This window comes from Hylobates moloch, unplaced genomic scaffold (genome assembly GCF_009828535.3).
Source record: "Hylobates moloch isolate HMO894 unplaced genomic scaffold, HMol_V3 SCAFFOLD_15, whole genome shotgun sequence".
Classification (NCBI taxonomy): Eukaryota; Metazoa; Chordata; class Mammalia; order Primates; family Hylobatidae; genus Hylobates; species Hylobates moloch.
In genome coordinates, this window is record NW_026652290.1 from 61,442,727 (window position 1) to 61,460,300 (window position 17,574).

The 17,574-nt window shown below is 38.2% G+C and overlaps 1 protein-coding gene across 2 annotated transcripts in view; it reads left to right on the forward strand.

Annotated features, from left to right (window-relative positions):
• Nucleotides 1–17,574, forward strand: part of WDPCP (WD repeat containing planar cell polarity effector) — a 496,574-nt gene that overhangs the window by 260,281 nt on the left and 218,719 nt on the right. For both annotated transcript variants that reach the window (XM_032178078.2, XM_032178079.2), the window contains exon 13: nt 14,282–14,345. In XM_032178078.2, the coding sequence (XP_032033969.1) occupies nt 14,282–14,345 (64 nt within the window). The remainder of the gene's footprint in view (nt 1–14,281; nt 14,346–17,574) is intronic.

Genomic DNA, 17,574 nt, shown 5'->3' on the forward strand with positions numbered 1-17,574 from the left:
GGCTTGCTTTTGGAGCTTTCTCCTGATATCTGCGGCTGATTGGATAATAAACTTATCTTTTAGAATCAATTGACCCTCGAGTGATTCGGGTGACAGAGGAGTATATTTTCTTAAGGCCTCCTATAGCCACTTGAGGAAAGCAGAAGGATTTTCTTCCTTTCCCTGAGTTATGGTGGACATCATTGAATAATTCATGGGCTTTTTCCTAATTCTCCTTAGTCCTTCTAGAACACAGGTCAACAGATGTTTGTGACTCCAGTCCCTATGATCGGAGTTGAGGTCTCAGTGGGGATCCATACTGGGGACAGCTTGCTGACCAGTAGGGAATTTGTCCCTTTCTTTGGCTGTCATTTTATCATTTACTTGACTAAGATGCCAGGTATCTCCAAACTCTTGGGTTGCAGCTAAAGCCACATTCTTTTCATTAAAGGCCAGGGTTTGATCTAACGATATATCGCATGACATCTTTCCAAGTGAGATCGAAGGTTTGCCCTTGACCCTGTAGGACATCTGTGTACCTATCAGGATCATCTGAAAACTTCCCCAGGTCTGCCTTGATCTGCTTTAAATTAGAGAGAGAGAAGGGGACATGTACCTGGGTTGGGCCACCTTCCCCTCACCCTACAGCTTGAAGGGTACATTACCAATAGCCCAGGGGTTTTTGTGGTCCTTTGGAGATTTCTTTGCTTATTTCCTTCTGGGCGGGGGAGATTAGAGGAGGCTTATCATTAATAGGAGGGGGAGCTATAGGGAGGCTAGGATATGGGGATAAGCTGAAAGGTCCTCCTGGGGGATGTACATTGCAAACTTTGCATAATCATGTATTCTTCTTCAGTGAAAAGAAAGTTTGGACATAAGGTATTTCACTCCATTTGCCTTCCCTCTTACAGAAAAGGTCAAGCTGCAGGATAGTACTGTAATTTATACTTTCCTCAGGTGGCCATTTTTCCCTATCCGAGAGATAATATTGGGGCCAGGCCATAGTGCAGAAAAAAATGAGCCGCCTCTTTTTCAGGGTTTGCGGGTCAAATTGGTCCCAATGGCTTAGGATGCATTTCAAAGGTGAGCCTGTTGATGCCTGAGTGTTTCCCATCTGAAAGACAAAACCGCCTGTGGTTTTGGTTTGTTTTGTTTCTCCCCCACCCAAGAACCCACAACGGTCCCTGGACCCTGCTGATCGGAATAGTTGCGCTCACTGACGCAATAGCAAAAATACTAGTTTTCCTCCCACACCACAAGGGGGACTGAGAAAGGTCGGATTTAGTGGCCCTTACCAATGCATTCTCGAAAACCTGCACCCTCGCCCGTCCTCCTAGACCACAAAGAGGACCGAGAAAAATCAGATTTAGTGGCCCTTACTGACGCATTCTTGAAAACCCATTAGAGTCCTAAGCATTCTCCTCTTAGTATTGGGAACTTACCCATGTCCTATAAAGATGTTATGCCCCAAAAATGAAGTGGAGGGCCATACCCTGAGGGAGAGAAGGGATCTCCAGGGTTGGAAGAGTGACACCTTTTGTCCTCACTTATATGAATAGGAAGGATACAATTTCTGAGGCTCCCCATATTCTAGCTTCAGGAATAGCTTTTGTTAGGCCTGCTAGTCTGAGGAGGGATCCTAAAATTCCAGATAGTACCCCCTATGATGGGGCTTAGGGCAAAAATTACATCTTTCTGATTGGTGAGCCCGGGTCCCTAAAGAAGGTAACAGAATCCCAAATTTATACTAGAAATCATTCTTATAGGAAAACCTAGAAAAGCACCAGAGATAGGGAGTGGTTTTTAGAAGCGGGACTAGCCTGGAGAAGAGAGGCAAAAGGATGTTTGTCTGGCAGGCATTAGGACCCAGGGGGCAAGGGTCAGAGTAGATAGAATAGATGGGCAAGTCTCGCTTGGGCGACATGACTTTGAGAGTTTCACTCATGGCCACAGGGTCAACCAACTTGTTGTTGGGACCCCGGAGCTGAATGGCTTTCCTCTCTGTCGACCCTGGGCTCAGCCCAGAAGTACAGGAAAAGTGGAAGCTGGTTCCAGGCAAACCAATGCTCCCAACTCTGAAGAGTCAGGGATTGTTAGAGAGCCCTTTCCCAGAAAGACACCCGTGTCTTCAGTCTGGCAGCCGCGCTAGTAGCTTTTAACTGGCCGACAGGTGCCTGGTATTTAGCCCCCTAATTCTAAGGAAAAATAGGAAAGAATAGCAAGTGAAAGGGGTCTGATGGTACTCACCACTTGGCAATAAGTGATAGTCTCACCTCTTGGCAATAGGCGATGGTCCCATCTGGGTTGCCAAAATGTGTCTGGAATTGGTGGGTTCTTGGTCTCGCTGACTTCAAGAATGAAGCTGCGGACCCTTGCAGTGAGTGTTACGGTTCTTAAAGATGGTGTGTCCGGAGTTTGTTCCTTCTGCTGTTCGGATGTGTCTGGACTTTCTTCTTCTGGTGGGTTCATGGTCTCGCTGACTTCAGGAGTGAAGCCGCATACCTTCGCAGTGAGTGTTACAGCTCTTAAAGGTGGCGCATCTGGAGTTGTTTGTTCCTCCCGGTGGGTTCATGGTCTCACTGACTTCAGGAGTGAAGCTGCAGACCTTCGCGGTGAGTGTTACAGCTCATAAAAGCAGCACGGACTCAAAGAATGAGCAGCAGCAAGATTTATTGTGAAGAGTGAAAGAACAAAGCTTCCACAGCGTGGAAGGGGACCTGAGCAGGTTGCCGCTGCTGGCTCAGGTGGCCTGCTTTTATTCCCTTATCTGGGCCCACCCACGTCCTGCTGATTGGTTCATTTTACAGAGTGCTGATTGGTCCATTTTACAGAGAGCTGATTGGTCCATTTTGACAGAGTGATGATTGGTGCATTTACAAACCTTTAGCTAGACACAGAGTGCTGATTGGTGCATTTACAATCCTTTAGCTAGACAGAAAAGTCCTCCAATTCCCCTACCTGATTAGCTAGACACAGAGTGCTGATTGGTGCATTTACAATCCTTCAGCTAGACAGAAAAGTTCTCCAAGTCCCCACCCAACCCAGAAGCCCAGCTGGCTTCACCTCTCAGTAATAGCTTCAGTGGTGTCTACTTCTCTCCAAATTAATCAAGTTGTATACATTAAATATGTACAGCTTTTTGTGTGTCAATAATACCTCAATAAAGTGATATGTAAAAAGAAGACAATAGAAGTAAAGAAAAAGGAGCTCAAGAGAATTACATTAATTATACATACTTGAGTTTATAAAAATGTAAACATTCCTAAATACAAAACAAACATGAAATCAAAACAATTTTTTAAAAAGTAAAGCAAAGTTGCCATATGGCAAAAAATACAAACTAAGCAGGGATTGTTATATACTGTATAACAAGACAGAATTATGCCACAGATTATTAAACAGAACAAAGAAAGCCACTCTACAATGCTGTGGGCTACCTTTCATAGTAAAAAAAAGTTATATCTGTGTAGCAAATAAAATGATAGGAATCTTCATAAAGCAGAAATTGTAGGAGATATAAGAAGAAACAGACAAAAGCAAACCAGTAGTTAATTTGCATGTAACATTTTCAGTCTAAGATGGGTCAGAATGACAAAAATGAGGAAATAAATCAGCAAAGTAACAGAATCAATAAGGAGCTCTCATGTGGATGGATACACACACACACACACACACACATACACATACACACACACAGTGTATATACAGCTATACACACACAAAGTACATATTAAAACGTATATATATACACACTCTGATAATAGAGACACACTTCCTTTCAGTACTTCAGACTGATATTGTTCTATAATATCAGTTACATGAATATTGAGATCATCTATTACTTTAACTTTCCATTTGTTTAACTTGCTGATTGAGGTGTGCTAAAAGCAACTGTTAATATAATTGTCTTCTTTATTTCTGTCACCTTTTTTTGTTTCATATATTTAAGACATTCACACTCATGATTGTTGGGTCTTCCTGATGAATTGGTGTTTTTATCGTTATGAAATGTCCCTCCTTTAATACTGTTTTTTAAAGTATATTATATCTGATAATTATTGCCATTCTAGCCTTTTCATATTTACATTTTTCTATTTATGTACTTTAAAACTATCTGTGTTTGTATATTTACAGTGGACTTCTTACAAACACCATATATTTGGTTCTTGCTCTTTTATGACAGTCTTTGTGTTTTAATTGGAATGTTCAGTTCATTAACATTTAATGTAATTATGGATGTAGTTGGAATTCAGTCTGTCATTTTGTTTCCTGTTTGTACTAATTTTTACTAATTTTTGTTTCTTCACTCCGCTTTTCCTTCCTTCTTTGGATTATTTTAATATTTTCCAGATTTTTTATTTATTTGCTTTTACAGTCATACCTACTTGCACTGTTTTTTTAGTGGTCGCTGTAAGGGTTACATTTATATCCTTACTGTTCTACAGTCCACTTGGAATTAAAATGTAGAAATCTTCATGCAGTCCACTTCATGGAAAATGTAGAAATCTTGCAATGAACTGAATCAGTTCATTTACCCACCTTACAACATCCTTTATGCTATTGTTGCCATATACATTACCTACATGTTACAACCGTCACAAAATGTTATAATTTTTGCTTTCAACAGACTAGTGTATATTAAATAAAGGTAATGGAGTTCTTTATATTTGCCCACGTATTTACCGTTACTCCTACTTTTCACTCTTTCTTGAAGATCTGCATTTCCATCTAACATTTATTTTAGCCTAAAGAGCTTCTTTTAGTCTTTCTTATGGCGTAGTTCTACTTGTGATAAATTTTCTGAGTTTCTTCCTGAAAATGTCTTTATTACACCTTCATTTGTGAAAGTCTTTACTGCATATAAAATTTTTTGTGTTTCTTCCTTCCAATACTTCAAACATGTTATTCCACTGCCCCCTTGAGATTATTCTGTTATTGTTTTTTTAAATTATTAAGTTGGATATGTAGTTTATCAATTTTTAAACTTCTTTTCAATATAAGCACGTAAGGCTACAGATTTCCCTTCAAATACCTCATTTGCTCAAGTTTTTTTATAGTATTAGCATTTAAGTATTTTAAAATTTCTATTATGATTTCTTCTTTAATGACTTCATTTCTAAGTACATGTGAATATATTGCTTATCTTTTTGTCAAACTTAATTACATTGTTGATGGATTAATTATAATGTTTAAAATGTATTAAGACATGCTTTTTTACTTACTACATAATATAATTTTGTAGATATCCCATTTGTGCTTGAGAAGAATGTGCATTCTCTGATTTAAGATTTAAGGTTCTCTGGGCCAGGCATAGTGGCTCACACCTGTAATCCCAGCACTTTGGGAGGCTAAGGCGGGCGAATCACAAGGTCAGGAGATGGAGACCATCCTGGCTAACACAGTAAAACCCCATCTCTACTAAAAATACAAAAAATTAGCCAGGCGTGGTGGCGGGCCCCTGTAGTCCCAGCTACTTGGGAGGCTGAGGCAGGAGAATGGCGTGAACCCGGGAAGTGGTTCTCTGATTTAAGTTCTAGGTATCCAATAAATATAACTTCATAATTGTGTTAAGACTCCTATTTCTTTCTAATTTTCTCACTGCTTAGACTAGCAAATATTTAGAGATAACCCTTGAAGTCTCATACAGTGATGGTAGTCTGATCATTTGTTTTAATTCTATTCATGTTTTGCTTTATACATTTTCAAGCCTATTTTATTACGTACATTCAAGTTTAGAATTTTTGTATATACAGAAGATTGAAACTAGGCCCCTTCCTTTCACTGTATACAAAAATTAACTCAAGATGGATTAGAGACTTAAATGTGAAACCTAAAACTATAAAACCCTTAGAAGAAAACCTAGGAAATATTGTTCTGGACGTAGGCTCTGGCAAAGACATCATGACAAAGACTCCTCAAGCAATTGCAACAAAAACAAAAATCGACAAATTGGAGGAATCTCTGCTCAGAGACTTGATGCTTATTTTGCCTCCATAATTTGAAGATATTTTCTGTCTTCTACCTCCCATTGTTGCCAATGAAGTCTAGGGTCAGTCTATTTGTAGTTCGTTTTTAGATGATATGTCTTCTCTCTGGCAGCTTTTTCTTTTTTTAAACTTTATGTATAAGTTATTCTTTTTTTCTTGCACTTTAGGTTCAAGGGTGCATCAGCTGGTTTGTTACAAGGGTAAATTGCATGTCATGGGGGTCTGGTGTACAGCTTATTTCATCACCCAGAATAACTATGCTACTAATGAGCATGGTATTCCATAGGTACTTTTTCAATTCACCCTCCTCCCACACTCCAGCCTCAAGTAGGCCTTGGTATCTACTGTTACCTTCTTTGTGTCCCTGTGTACTCAGTGTTTAGCTCCCACTTACAAGAGAGAACATGTGGTATTTGGTTTTTTGGTCCTGTATTAATTCTCTTAGGATAGTGGCCACCAACTCCATCCATGTTGCTGCAAAGGACTATCTCTTTCTTTTATATGACTGCATAGTACTCCAGGGTGTATATATACCACATTTTCTTTCTTTTTTTTTTTATTATTGTATTTTAAGTTTTAGGGTACATGTGGACAATATGCAGGTTTATTACATATGTATCCATGTGCCATGTTGGTGTGCTGCACCCATTAACTTGTCATTTAGCATAAGGTGTATCTCCTACTGCTATCCCTCCCCCCTCCCCCCACCCCACAACAGTCCCCAGAGTGTGATGTTCCCCTTCCTGTGTCCATGTGTTCTCATTGTTCAATTCCCACCTATGAGTGAGAACATGCGGTGGTTTTTTTTTTGTCCTTGCGATAGTTTACTGAGAATGATGGTTTCCAGTTTCATCCATGTCCCTACAAAGGACATGAACTCATCATTTTTTATGACTGCATAGTATTCCATGGTGTATATGTGCCACATTTTCTTAATCCAGTCTATCATTGTTGGACATTTGGGTTGGTTCCAAGTCTTTGCTATTGTGAATAGTGCCACAATAAACATACGTGTCCATATGTCTTTATAGCAGCATGATTTATAGTCCTTTGGGTATATACCCAGTAATGGGATGGCTGGGTCAAATGGTATTTCTAGTTCTAGATCCCTGAGAAATCACCACACTGACTTCCACAATGGTTGAACTAGTTTACAGTCCCACCAACAGTGTAAAAGTGTTCCTATTTCTCCACATCCTCTCCAGCACCTGTTGTTTCCTGACTTTTTAATGATGGCCATTCTAACTGGTGTGAGATGGTATCTCATTGTGGTTTTGATTTGTATTTCTCTGATGGACAGTGATGATGAGCATTTTTTCATGTGTTTTTTGGCTGCATAAATGTCTTCTTTTGAGAAGTGTCTGTTCATGGCCTTCGCCCACTTTTTGATGGAGTTGTTTGTTTTTTTCTTGTGAATTTGTTTGAGTTCATTGTAGGTTCTGGATATTAACCCTTTGTCAGATGAGTAGGTTGCGAAAATTTCCTCCCATTTTGTAGGTTGCCTGTTCACTCTGATGGTAGTTTCTTTTGCTGTGCAGAAGCTCTTTAGTTTAATTAGATCCCATTTGTCAATTTTGGCTTTTGTTGCCATTGCTTTTGGTGTTTTAGACATGAAGTCCTTGCCCATGCCTATGTCCTGAATGGTAATGCCTAGGTTTTCTTCTAGGGTTTTTATGGTTTTAGGTCTAACATGTAAGTCTTTAATCCATCTTGAATTAATTTTTGTATAAGGTGTAAGGAAGGGATCCAGTTTCAGCTTTCTACATATGGCTAGCCAGTTTTCCCAGCACCATTTATGAAATAGGGAATCCTTTCCCCATTTCTTGTTTTTGTCAGGTTTGTCAAAGATCAGATAGTTGTAGATATGTGGCATTATTTCTGAGGGCTCTGTTCTGTTCCATTGATCTATATCTCTGTTTTGGTACCAGTACCATGCTGTTTTGGTTACTGTAGACTTGTAGTATAGTTTGAAGTCAGGTAGCATGATGCCTCCAGTTTTGTTCTTTTGGCTTAGGATTGACTTGGCGATGTGGGCTCTTTTGGTTCCATATGAACTTTAAAGTAGTTTTTTCCAATTCTGTGAAGAAAGTCATTGGTAGCTTGATGGGGATGACATTGAATCTATAAATTACCTTGGATGGTATGGCCATTTTCACGATATTGATTCTTCCTACCCATGAGCATGGAATGTTCTTCCATTTGTTTGTATCCTCTTTTATTTCATTGAGAAGTGCTTCGCAGTTCTCCTTGAAGAGGTCCTTCATGTCCCTTGTAAGTTGGATTCCTAGGTATTTTATTCTCTTTGAAGCAATTTTGAATGGGAGTTCACTCATGATTTGGCTCTCTGTTTGTCTGTTATTGGTGTATAAGAATGCTTGTGATTTTTGTACATTGATTTTGTATCCTGAGACTTTGCTGAAGTTGCTTATCAGCTTAAGGAGATTTTGGGCTGAGACAATGGGGTTTTCTAGATATACAATCATGCCATCTGCAAACAGGACAATTTGACTTCCTCTTTTCCTAATTGGATACCCTTTATTTCCTTCTCCTGCCTGATTGCCCTGGCCAGAACTTCCAACACTGTGTTGAATACGAGTGGTGAGAGAGGGCATCCCTGTCTTGTGCCAGTTTTCAAAGGGAATGCTTCCAGTTTTTGCCCATTCAGTATGATATTGGCTGTGGGTTTGTCATAGATAGCTCTTACGATTTTGAGATATGTCCCATCAGTACCTAATTTATTGAGAGTTTTTAGCATGAAGTGTTGTTGAATTTTGTCAAAGGCCTTTTCTGCATCTATTGAGATAATCATATGGTTTTTGTCTTTGGTTCAGTTTATATGCTGGATTACGTTTGTTGATTTGCATATGTTGAACCAGCCTTGCATCCCAGGTATGAAGCCCACTTGATCATGATGGATAAGCTTTTTGATGTGCTGCTGGATTCGGTTTGCCAGTATTTTATTGAGGATTTTTGCATCAATGTTCATCAAGGATATTGGTCTAAAATTCTCTTTTTTGGTTGTGTCTCTGCCCAGCTTTGGATATACCACATTTTCTTTCTCCTGTCAACCATTGATGAGCATCTAGGTTGATTCCATGTCCTTCCTATTGTGAATAGTGCTGTGATGAACATACACATCACATATCTTTATGTTAAAACAATTTATATTCCTTTGGGTATATACTCATTAATGGGATTGCTGGGTTGAATAGTAGTTCTGTTTTAAGTTCTTTGAGAAATCTCCAAACTGCTTTCCACAGTAGCTGAACTAATTTACATTGCCACTAGTGGTGTATAAGTGTTCTTTTTTCTCTGCACCCTTGCCAGCATCTGTTGTTTTCTGACTTTTTAATAATAGCCATTCTGACTGGTATGAGATGGTATCTCATTGTGGTTTTGATTCACATTTCTTTAACGATTAGTGATGCTGAGAATTTTTCCATATGCATGTTGGCTGAGTGTCTTATTTTGAGAAGTGTCTGTTCATGTGCTTTCCCCGTTTTTTAATGGGGTTTTAAGATTTTGCCTGTTAATTTATTTAAATTCTTTATAGATTCTGGATATTAGACCTTTGCCAAATGCATAGTTTGTGAATATTTTCTCTCATTCTGTAGGTTCTCTGTTTACTTTTTTGATAGTTTCTTTTGCTATGCAGAAGTTCTTTAGTTTAATTGGTCTTCCCATTCATCAGTTTTTTGTTTTTGTTGCAATTGCTTGTGGAGTCTCTGTCATGACATCTTTGCCAGGGCCTATGTCCATAATGATATTTCCTAGGTTTTCTTCTAAGGTTTTTGTAGTTTGAGGTTTTACATTTAAGTCTGTAATTCATCTTGAGTTGATTTTTGTATACAGTGAAAGGAAGGTGCCTAGTTTCAATCATCTGTATACGACTATCCAGTTATTCCAGCACCATTTATTAAATAGGAAGTCATTTCCCCATTGCTGCTATTGTCTGTCTTGTCAAAGATCAGATGGTTGGTTGCAGGTGTTTTCCTTTATTTCCAAGTTCTCTAATCTGTTCCATTGGTTTATGTGTCTGTTTTTGTACCAGTACCATGCTGCTTTGTTTACTGTAGCTTTGTAGGAGTTCGAAGTGCATAACCTGATGCCTCCAACTTTGTTCTTTTTACTTAGAATTGCTTTGGGTGTTCAGGCTTTTTTTGGTTCCATATAAATTTTTTTTTTTTTTGAGATGTAGTTTCACTTTTGTTGCCCAGGCTGGAGTGCGATGGTGCGATCTCAGCTCACTGCAACCTCTGCCTCCCAGATTCAAGTGATTCTTCTGCCTCAGCTTCCCAAGTAGCTGGGATTACAGGCCCCCGCCACCACACCTGGCTAATGTTTTGTATTTTTTTTTTTTTGAGTAGTGCTGGGATTATAGGTATAAGCCACTATGTCTGGCCTGGTTCCATATAAATCTAAGGTTTTTCTAGTTCCGTGAAAAATGTCAGTAGTAATTGGATAGGAATAACATTGAATCTGTAGTATGGCCATTTTAACAGTATTGATTCTTATTATCCATGAGCATGAAATGGTTTTCCAATTGTTTATGTCATCTCTAATTTCTTTCCACAGTGTTTTGTAATTCTCATTGTAAAGATCTTTCACCTCCCTGTTTAGCTGTATTCCTGTGTATTTTATTCTTTTTGTGGCTATTGTGAATGGAATTGCATTCTTGATTTGGCTCTCACCTTGGACATTATTGGTGTATAGAAATGCAACTCATTTTGCACTAATTTTATATCCTGCAACTTTGCCAAAGCTGTTTATCAGATCTAGGAGTCTTTGGGCTGAGACTATGGGATTTTGTAGGTATAGAATCATATCATCTGAGAAGGGAGATAGTTTGACTTCCTCTCTTCCTATTTATTGATAGATGCCTTTTATTTCTTTCTTTTCTGGAAGGTTTTAGTTTTCTTTCTTATCTTTTTATTTTTATTTATGTATTTATTTATTTTGAGGCAGAAACTCACTCTCTTGCCCAGGCTGGAATGCAGTGGCACAATCTCAGCTCACTGCAACCTCTGCCTCCTGGGTTCAAGCAATTCTTGTGCCTCAGCCTCCTGAGTAGCTGAGAATACAGGCACCCACCACCACATCTGGCTCATTTTTGTATTTTTGGTAGAGGTGGGGTTTTACTATGTTGCCCAGGCTGGTCCTGAAGTTTTAGCATCAAGTGATAAACCCATCTCGGCCTCCCAGAGTGCTGGAATTATAGGCACCCGGCCTAATTGTCTCTTTTTGTTCAGTTCTGCATTTCCATTACAAATGTGGATATTTTAAATTTCCTTTTTATATCTCCTGCCTGATATACATTGTTTCTTTTGTGTTGATTGTCTCATATCATTTATCATCTCTGGAAATTCTTAGCCATTAACTTAATTCCCTGTGTAGTCATATTAGACTTTTTCATATTCTCTAATTTGCTTAGCCTCTCTTTATATTTTTAATCTCTTTTTCCTCTGTGCAACATTCTGTGTAATTCCTGACATACATAATTTATGCACTTTTATTCCACCAATTCTTTCTTCAAATGTGTCAAATTGACTGAGCACAGTGGCTCACACCTGTAGTCCCAGCACTTTGGGAGGCTGAAGAAGGAAGATCACTCGAGCTCATGGATTCAAAATCAGGCTGGGCAACATAATGAGACCTCATTTCTACAAAAAAAAAAAGTATTACCCCAGCATGTGGCACATGCTTGTAGTCACAGCTGCTTAGGAGACTCAAGGTCTTCTAAGACACTTGAGGTACTTATGATGTTGAGGTTGCAGTGAGCTATAATCACGCCACTGTACTCCAGCTTGGGTAACAGAGCAAGACCCAGTCCAAAACAAACAAAAAGTCAAATTATTTAACTTCAATAATTAGATTTTTATTTCTAAAAGTTCTGTTTTATTCTTTAAAATAGTAACCTGATTATTCTTTTTTGTATCATATTACATGCTTATTTTCATGACTCCCTCATTTCTTTAAATATTTTATATTGAATTATTTTATATGACTACTTTAATAGTTCAATTATTTGAAATCCATGGAGATCTAAATTTGTTATTTTTCTAGTTTTTAGTTATAGTGCCTTGTTTTCTTGTGTTTTTGATTATCTTTATGAACTCATACTTGTTTGATTTTAATTTATGTTAATTTATGTTAAAAAATCATTGAGGGCCTCTATTAGAAAGGCTTTAATCCAGACGTGAGTTTGTTTGGTTCTGTGAAAGTTAGGGGCACTACTAACCTGGGTCTCTTTTAGCCCCTGGCTTAATCAGAATTCTTGGGTTTAGCTCTTGTACTTGGCTTAATCAACAGTCTGAGCTTATCACCTTTAACTTGAGTTTTGTTCAGGCTTATCTCCTAAGAGTGATGGCCCTGTAAGTAGTTCTGCCCTGTTTTTGCCCCTTATTTGTTGTCTGCTGAGTGATCCTTACTCTGATTTCTATCAAGAGATTTTGTTTAATTGGTTTTTTTTTATGGAGGATATGGCCCCCTTGGTATTTACTTACTTTTCATAGTCCTATGATTTACTTTAACTAAGTTGTATATTTTATAAACAACCTAGTTGGGAGTTTTCTTTTGCTATTTCTGTTTCACCATGCTGCCAGATGCCAATGTCAGTTTTTTAATTTTACCATGTATCATTACCATCTACTGTCTATCATTACCTCTCACCTAGAAAGAAGAGCACATCCTAACTTATCCCCCTTAATTTCACTCTCTCCAATTTCAGTTTGCCCTATATGATTGCCAAATTGATGTTTCAGTGAACATGTTAGACATGTTACCTTTGAGGTGCCTCGAAATAATAATTTGGAGATCAGGGAAGAGATGGATCCCAGAGGTGTAGATTTATAAGCCACTGATAATTGATAAGCAATGCCCTGGGTATGGTAAGGTTATTGAGGAGATTGGAGAGAGTGGGTAGAAATAAAAGGGCATTATAGAATACTGATTTCATGGGGAGGCAGAGAAAAATGAACTAGCAAAGGAGACTAAGAAGAATACATCTAAGGAAGGGAAAACAAAAAATTAAGGAAAGCAGGGCAAGCCAAGGTAGGAGAGGGTTTCAAGGAAGGGCAGTTTATAGAATTAGATGTGACCAAAGGGGCACACAAGATAAGAATTTACCTTTAAGTTTGATCCTAAGAAGATGATGACAATGGCTCAGGCCTATAATCCAGCACTTTTGGGATGCTGAGGTGGGTGGTTTGCTTGAGCCCAGGAATTTGAGACCAGCCTGGGCAACATGGCAGAAACTCCATCTCTACAAAAAATGCAAAAAATTAGCTGGGCATAGTAGCGTGCACCTATAGGCCCAGCTACTTGGTGGGGCTGAAGTGGGAAGATCACCTGAGCCCAAGAGGTCAAGGCTGTAGTGAGCGATGATTGCACCACTGCACTCCAGCCTGGGTGACAGAGTGAGACCCTGTATTAAAAAAAAGAAGAAGATGGGGCCAGGCACAGTGGCTCACGCCTGTAATCCCAGCACTTTGGGAGGCTGAGGCCGGCGGATCACGAGGTCAAGAGATCGAGACCATCCTGGCCAATATGGTGAAACTCCATCTCTACTAAAAATACAAAAATTAGCTGGGCATGGTGGTGTGCACCTACTCCCAGCTACTCGGGAGGCTGAGGCGGGAGAATCACTTGAATCAGGGAGGTGGAGGTTGCAGTGAGCCGAGATCATGCCACTGCACTCCAGCCAGGTGACAGAGCGAGACTCCATCTCAAAAAAAAAATATATATATATATATATAGAGAGAGAGAGAGAGAGAGAGAGAGATAATTAGTATTGCCAGATAGTTACAATGGAATGGGGACAAATGCGAAACTGCAGTGAATGCATGGACAAATAGTACAATTTGCTAATCCTCTGACCTCTTCCTTAGTATATCCCACCTCCACTGAATATATAATGAATCAATAAGCTTCCTAGTACAAGACACTCTTCATTCACAAAATAAACACAATTGCCTTTTGATTTCTGTAGCTGAGAGGGATTCAGGCAAATACAGGAGGTACTAACAAGAAGAGGCAACATATTTTCTAAGCTGTCATAGTCAGCAGTGTCTACTTGGGGTTATGTTTATTCTTGAAAGTTATACTTAAGGCCTCCACAGGCTCTGTGCCTCAGCCCCTCCTAAATGTAATAACTTTTCACATATGGAAGATCTTAGTAGGCCAAATCCCTTCTGCTTGAAAATATTTTTCCAATCAGAAGGACAAAAACAATATCACAGAAATATGTTAAATAAACAGCTCTTTTCGTTTATATATTCTTGTTCACAACTAACATAACATTTTTTTCTGCCTTGTAGGTACCAGAGGTTTGAAAAGGCATTTCTCCTAGCTGTTGACATTGGTGCTCGTGACCTCTTTATGGTGAGTCATTTTCGGAGATGATTTTGTGCCTTCAGTTCTAAGGCTGAGTAAGTTGTCAGCTTTTGTGACCATAAAAAGGATTAGTGTCATTTTGCAGCCTTAGACACAGGGTGGGAAAGCATTATTCCATCTTGACTTGCAGGTTTGCTTTCGTGAAACTGGTCAATAACCATCTAGTATCTTTTGATTTGTTGACATTTTCTTTGCTGGCTCCAATGGATCTTTTATGTTTTCTAAGAATTTATAATTCTTGAACTTTTCTCCTCATGTACCTGGATGCAAGGGGATGACACCTATCTATCTGATAAGCTTAAATGTCTTTCTAATCCATTCTCTGAAGAAAAGCTATAGAATCCAGGACATAGGGCAAAATATGTCCCACAGATCTTAAATGTGCTCAGTTTGTCCCTTAGATTTTAGTGTAGAGTAACAAAGTAGGAATGTTCTCACATGTATTTTTTAAGTAACCATAGTACAAAGTGGATCCAAGAAGTTAAATTCATGTACACTCTGGCCCTCCCATTTATTAGCTACAGAACAGTAAAACTGACCAGTTTCTTACAAATCTTTGTACTCTGTATCAGGTTTCTGTTTTATAAGATCTTGCACCACAGTGCCACATTGAGATCAAATGAACAAAGGAAAAGTCCTTTCCTAGTTTCCCAGCATATTCTGTTAGACAGCAATTTCATTGTTTCTACAGAAACAACAGAGGAAAACGTTCTTGAAAGAAGAAATGCTTCTAGAAGGTGCTTTTGCCTGAATCTTTTGCACAATTAAGACATTTTGTAGTTTAAATTAAGCTTTGATGTTTCAGATATTCTGTTATACAGCAATTTCATTGTTGTCACAGAAACAATAGATGAAAAGCCTCTTGAAAGCAAGAAATACTTCTAGAAGGTCCTTTTCCTGAATCTTTTGCACAGTGAAGACATTTTGTAGTTTAAATTAAGCTTTGATGTTTTAGATAATATTATGGATTCATCACATTAGATCAATCATCTTTGGATTGAGTTTGATATTTAAATTCTAAATGTATGTCATTCAATTAATTATACTATTATTGATCATAAAAATCTAATTTCAAAAGTGTGAACATTCCATTGTTCGTCATCTGCATTTTGTGATGTCTAATTGAGCAGGCATATTACATTGAGGGAAGGTTTTGTTATTTTCATCAAAATCTATACATGCAGAGATCACAGTGTCAGAAATTTTTTTTTTTTTTTTTTTTTTGAGACAGAGTCTTGCTCTGTCCCCCAGGCTGGAGTGCAGTGGCGCATCTCAGCTCACTGCAAGCTCCGCCTCCCGGGTTCACGCCATTCTCCTGCCTCAGCCTCCCGAGTAGCTGGGACTACAGGCGCCTGCCAACATGCCCGTTTTTTTTTTTTTTTGTATTTTTAGTAAATTTGTCAGGATGGTTTGATCTCCTGACCTCGTGATCCGCCCGCTCGGCCTCCCAAAATGTGGTTACAGGGGCCAGTGTCAGAAAATTAATTACGCTTTTTAGATTTTCCATCCCCATTGACTTTTTTCCTTATCTCCACCTTTTTACCTTTGCCACTTACCCCAATAACGGTAGATTTTCCCCATATTTCTTTATTTTTTATGTCTATAGTTTCAGTCTTTTTTCTAGCCAAGATAAGAACTAAAGAGATGAATATTTAAATGTTTGGTGCCTGGTAAAATTTATCTCTCAAGGTATTATGCTCTGTAATTTCTAATGTTATAATAATTAATTTAGAAACATCATGAAAGGCACCTTCTAAACTTTTCTCAAATCATATCTGTTTCAGCTTTCAGTCTCAGTTTAGCCAATAACAATATAAAGTGTCCATGTTAGTTCAAATCACCTTCATCCAATAGCCTTTCTACTGATAGGCTAATCTTAACCCATGAGGATTTTTACACATAAAAGATGAAAATCTAAAATAACGGAAGTATAGAAGTGGTTTTACTGTCCTTTTTATTTGCAAAAGCAAACAGTCATTAATTCAGAATGCTGCATTGTTACTCTTCATACATAACTTTATTTATAGCCCAAGGTCTGCTTTAAAGAAACTCAAAATACTGAGAGCATTAAAGCCTCAAAGTTCTATTTAAGCTCATGAATCTACTGTATACATTTAAGGTTCCACGTAGAAATTGCTTAAAAGGATTTTTTTTAATAGATTGATTCTTACTATCTAAATTTCATCCAGCCAGAGGTCTGTAGCCTATAGATTGAAAAATGTTACCTCTTTGGAAATTAAAAGCTTGTAAAATAAACAGGATTGTTCCTACTCATACATGATTTTCTACCCTTGAGATATCTCTTGCTAAAAGACTAAAAATAATAACATATGAATCACAATGGGATCACACAAAAGTGTATTGGTTAACCTGAAAATAGTCCTTTTTGCATTAGCATATTATCAGTGGTAAAAAGTTACAAGACATACAACATGATAAGAAAGTTGATATGGCCAGAAAGCAGAGAGACTAAAGGGGCTTACATTCCATATAAAGAAGTTAGAATTTATCTCAAAAGCAATAGGAAGTTACTAAATCATTTTAAATAGAAGAGTGATATTATCAGTATTTTGGCTAGGAAACTTTTCCTGTAAAGGGCCAGGTAGCAAATAGTTTAGGCTTGCTTGCTTGCTTTATTGATTGATTGATTGATTGAGACAGGGTCTTGGTTTTTCACCTAGGTTGGAATGCAGTGATGTGATCATAGCTCACTATAACCTTGAACTCCTGGGCTCAAGCAATCCTCCTATCTTAGCCTCCAAAGGAGCTAAGACTACAGGCATGTGCCACCATGCTTGGCTTAGTTTTGTAAATATTTTAGACTTTTTACAAGCCATACGGGCTCTGTTGCATCTACTTAACTCTGCCATTATAGAGCAAAAGCAGGCATAGTCAATACATACAGAAATAAGTTTGGCTGTGTTCCAATAAAAGTTCATATATAGGCACTGAAATTTGATGTCACAAAAAACTGTTCCTGTGATTTTTTTTTTTTTTTTTTTTCAAAAACCATTCTTAGTTTGGGTTAGACTTGGACGGCAGGTCACAGTTTGCTGATTCCTTGTTTAGAGTATGATCACTTAAGGCTGCATTGTAGAGAATAAACTGAAAAGAGACAAGGCTCCTAGGTACAAGTGTGAAGTAAACAAAGAGGTGGGTTCTTTCAGGCCCATTTCCTCAGGTCCAGCAACCTCATAGTAATTTTCTTATATTTAAG